The sequence below is a fragment of the Erpetoichthys calabaricus genome, chromosome 4 (assembly GCF_900747795.2).
Source record: "Erpetoichthys calabaricus chromosome 4, fErpCal1.3, whole genome shotgun sequence".
Taxonomy (NCBI): domain Eukaryota; kingdom Metazoa; phylum Chordata; class Cladistia; order Polypteriformes; family Polypteridae; genus Erpetoichthys; species Erpetoichthys calabaricus.
This window is the reverse complement of record NC_041397.2, coordinates 30497147-30501442: the sequence shown is the minus strand read 5'-3', so window position 1 is coordinate 30501442 and position 4296 is coordinate 30497147. Positions and strand designations below refer to the sequence as shown.

The 4296-nt window shown below is 39.1% G+C and overlaps 1 protein-coding gene across 26 annotated transcripts in view; it reads left to right on the top strand.

Annotated features, from left to right (window-relative positions):
* The window catches only part of nbeaa (neurobeachin a), a 925612-nt gene extending 923242 nt beyond the window's left edge, over positions 1 to 2370 (top strand). For all 26 annotated transcript variants that reach the window (XM_051927338.1, XM_051927337.1, XM_051927335.1 and 23 more), the window contains one exon: positions 524 to 2370. In XM_051927338.1, coding sequence (XP_051783298.1) covers positions 524 to 614 — 91 coding nt within the window. In that variant the 3' untranslated portion in view covers positions 615 to 2370. The remainder of the gene's footprint in view (positions 1 to 523) is intronic.
* The last annotated feature ends 1926 nt before the right edge of the window (positions 2371 to 4296 follow it).

Here is a 4296-nt window from a genome sequence, read left to right as displayed (position 1 = left end):
TGGAGCAGACCTTGCCTCCACTTAGCTAGCGATTACCTGTTTGTTTATTGATTTTTAAAGTTTGTCCTGTTTCACTACTACACGAGTCGCGGGGGATGGTTACTTTTACATATAATTCTGCCCTGCTGTTATATATTAAAGGCACAAGTGTCCAGTGTAGTGGGCCATACACCTGGTTTATTGCAACACTGGTAGAATCATTGAATATCATCATTGGTATTACATGTGTTCAGGATGTTATTATAGTTTTGTGTTAAATGACAATTCTGCAACGTGTGAATCTGACTTGATGTTGGAATGCCAAATGCTTGAAGATGAGTGCAATTCATTAGACTACAATGAATCAAATGGAAACTTTAAATTGGACTAATGTGAGTGGGCCCTGCAATGGACTGGCGGGTGCCCAGTGGGTCCCGCCCTGCCATACATGTACTTCACTTTAAAATCATTCATTTCATTCTTATCCTTTTCTCAGTTTTCTTTTGTGATGTTCACTTCTAATAGAGCTTTGTTTCTTTTTCAGGACTCTGATTACTGGAATGGCTTCTGGAAGCATTGTTGCTTTTAACATTGATTTTAACCGATGGCATTATGAACATCAGAACAGATACTGAACCGTGACCAAGGAGTGAGTGCATTGGGAATGGCAGTTTGCGAGCCGATAGCACAAGTACAGCAGGGAACAACCAGTGAACAAGAAAAGAAAAATGGAAACTTCAGTATCAAGCCCTCTGATCCTCGCTCCATCACGCCCAGCAATAGCAGTCCATTATAGTCCAGTACCATCCTCGCTTGTGTTCTTAATTCATGCCTAGACGCCAGCTGCTAATTGCTGTAGCTCGTATCATGTAAACTCATGAACAGTGGTTGATTCTGGCAGACATACTTCTGATTATTTATTTGGGAGAAGTGCAAACCTTCATTGAACACATTTTGGAAGAAAAAAAAAACATTTTGAGGGAAAAATGAACTTCTACATGCATACACAAATAAAGAAACAATCGTAAAATATTTTACACTACTCTTTTTGTTCTTATTTCAGTCATATTTTTCAAGCTGTGAAAAAAACACATTTGATACTTTGTACATCAGATGCACATCGTAAAGGGATACTTTTGTAAAAGTAAAACCTTGTATAAAAGAACAAAAAAAAAAAAAAAAAAAAAAAAAGTTTCTTATCCTGGCGTGAAGTTCCATTGTGCATGTATTGTAAATCTGGTGTATTGGTCGAACAGATGCATTACAAAGCCAAGAAAAGCTTGACGGACGGCGAGATCGAGACAGAGACGTTACTTTGTCGAATGACTGTCTCGAGCGGCTTTGCTAACTTGTGCCCACCTGAGGGTACTGAAGAGTGAGTTCGGAATCTGCCCCCTTCAACAACATAACCAATGACACATCGTGTGATCAACGATTTTTACTTCCATGTAAATGTGCACTCATTTCACTGAGAACATTTTGAACCCTGATTATAAATTTTAAAAATCTAACATATTATTGATTACCTTGCTCTTTTCAAATGAAAATCTAATAAGTAAAGGCCATCTATTGTCTATCATGATTTGGTTTTGGTGGATATATATTATATATGCACCGTGTAAAGGAAGTTTATGTTTCTTCATTTTGGAATGATGTGAAGGTAAACGAGGGCCGCTTTGGTGCTTTCCTCGTGGGTCTGGTTGGTCTGGTCATTCTCAGGCGCCAGTTCTTTTTTCCTGTAGAGTTCCACTTGGGTTTTTATTTACGAATCTTCTTGCACAGCCGGCTTATAAAAACACATCCAGGGTAAATCATTTCTGATTCTTCACGTTTCTTTGTATATTTGGTGACTGTTTTGTCATAGATGTACATATTGTGTTGGTAGGGCTATGAGGCATGTAATGGGAATGTAATTTTCTCAAAAAAAAAAATACAATCACTTGCAGACATTTATTTAAAAGTTAATTAATGGAATCTTTGTATTGGCACTTTGCACCGGATACATATCATTATTTATTGCTGTGATTACTTATTTGTCATTCACCTTGTATTAGTAAATTTTAGCACTGAATTCTTTATTCATTGTTGTTTGTATTTATAGACTATAAAATAACGGGGGAACCAATGTAATGATTAAGTTGTACAACCACAAGTCAGTAAGCAATATCATGAGTTTGTAGCTTAGAATTCGGGGGACTATTTAAGCATCTGGAACAAAAGAATAAAACTTAAAAACAGGTTAATGTCATCCAGAGATCACAGTGAAATATTTTGGATATATAAAATCCTAAAGCTATTGTAACCATGTTTTATTGCAAAGATGTAAAATATGCCAGATGTGTGTGAGCTGGAAGTTAAAACAAGAAAAATAAAATATGCAAAGAACTCTGATTGACTTTTTATTTTTCTTTGAAAGTCTGTACTACAAAAAGTTGAAAGATGCTGCATTAGAGTATACAGTCGAGTACTTCAGTGTCAGGTTTGTATGCTCCCAAGCACCATGGCTGCTACTGTATATCCATTATTTTAAACCTGTTTTGTTTTTTTATTTATTCTTGAGCTTGCACAATGTGTTAATATTTAGCTTTAATGTAAAAACATGTGAAAAGAATAAACAAGGTGAAATGTATGGCACTCATTCAGCTGCTTTGTGTTAAATTATGTACAAAATGGCTGCTGGGCAAGATGCCTGTGCCCTCACCTCCTTCTTTACAGTATATATTATATATAGTGAGGCATGAACCAGCCTCCCAGTCCAGCCAAGAAGCCATTATTAAGGAAGGACAGCAAGCAGCAATATTCCCCTTCCTCACCATGACATGGACTTGGACATGGAAGGATGCTGTAGCATCAACTGCACTGAGGCTGGTGTCCCATTTGTCTGAAGGGACACTTTGGTTTGGCCTGGGAGAGTAGAATTACAGAGCAGTGGATAATTGCTTGCTATTGAACAGAAAGCCCTCCCATACACTGGGTAGATATATCCCATCTGGTGAGCCCAAATATGGATACCCAGAGGGTAGCATGGATATTGTGGTCACATGGGGCTGCTGTCAGATTTTAATAATAATAATATATACATTTTATTTATATAGCGCCTTTCCCATGCTCAAGGCACTTATTGACTGCACCAGGACCAGTGTGGTCTTGCCTGGCCCAAAACAGCTTCTCGGAGGTGAATGATTGAGCACCAGAAGTTGTCTTGGCTTGGGTGTTAAGAGAAAGCTCTCCACTTGGTCCACGAGTTGGGTGAACTTGACCTGGGAGGCATGGAAAAGAAAAAGTTATTATTACTTTATTGAAGGAGGACAGGTCACTAACGAAGTCCTGTAATAAGGTCATTTGTTTAATAAAAGACTTTATATAAACCTGGGACTGCACCTGCAGCAATTGTGTCTAAGGTTGGGGTCATCCCTAGTGGCCGCTACATATACAAGATATATGCATCAGTGGATGTGTTTGTGCTTATTTTTGTGTCTAAAAAGTATAAAGCAAAACATGAAAATGGTGGGACTTTCCACATCTAAATTCTCTCATAATCTCTAGCCTTGCAAGTAAGGAAAGGGCAGTAATACCCCGGGTATCTATTCCTCATTTCTTTCTTTCACGTTATCAATGTCAGGCATGATCTGCAGTATATATGTGTGTGTGTGTGTGTGGTGTGTGGGTTACGCGTGGCGAGGTCTCCCGTGGTTCAAGTATATTGATGGGTCATCAGCCATTTGTGACACTGCAGTATTGGCTTTTTTTCATCATTCTGTACTGCTGATCAGGACTCACAACCGGCTGGCCCTACACAAATGTAAGTCCACTCGCAACGCCCCTTTCAGCACACCTTTGCTGTTGGTCGAGATGGCCCTTAAATAAAACCCGGACGATCAAGCTGTGCACAAATCACCTTGACTCTTTCATCTCATGATTAGCCAGTAACGTTTCATGAGATGAATGGCAATCACCCAGTGCACAGTGAGAGGATGATGTTGCACAATTCCTCCATCTGATCTGACCCAGGTGAACATCTACTGTGTTTGGCTGTTAAACTGGTGGTCGATTGAGTTAAATGGTACAAGTCCTCAATAACCCCCTAGTTCTTTTAACAGTGTTCATTTTTGTCCGGTGATCTTGCCTGCCCGGCTTTGTTGATTGACGTCACTGTGAAACCCACAGTGTGCTTTGATAGTCAACATGTGACCCAAGAGACGTTGATCACAGCTACCATACCACATTCAGTGGCGTCACTTCTGTCCTAGAGTAAAGAAAAAGTGTGACGAGGTGGGGTTTCTTAATAACAATTGTTTTATAAACTAACATTCCAAA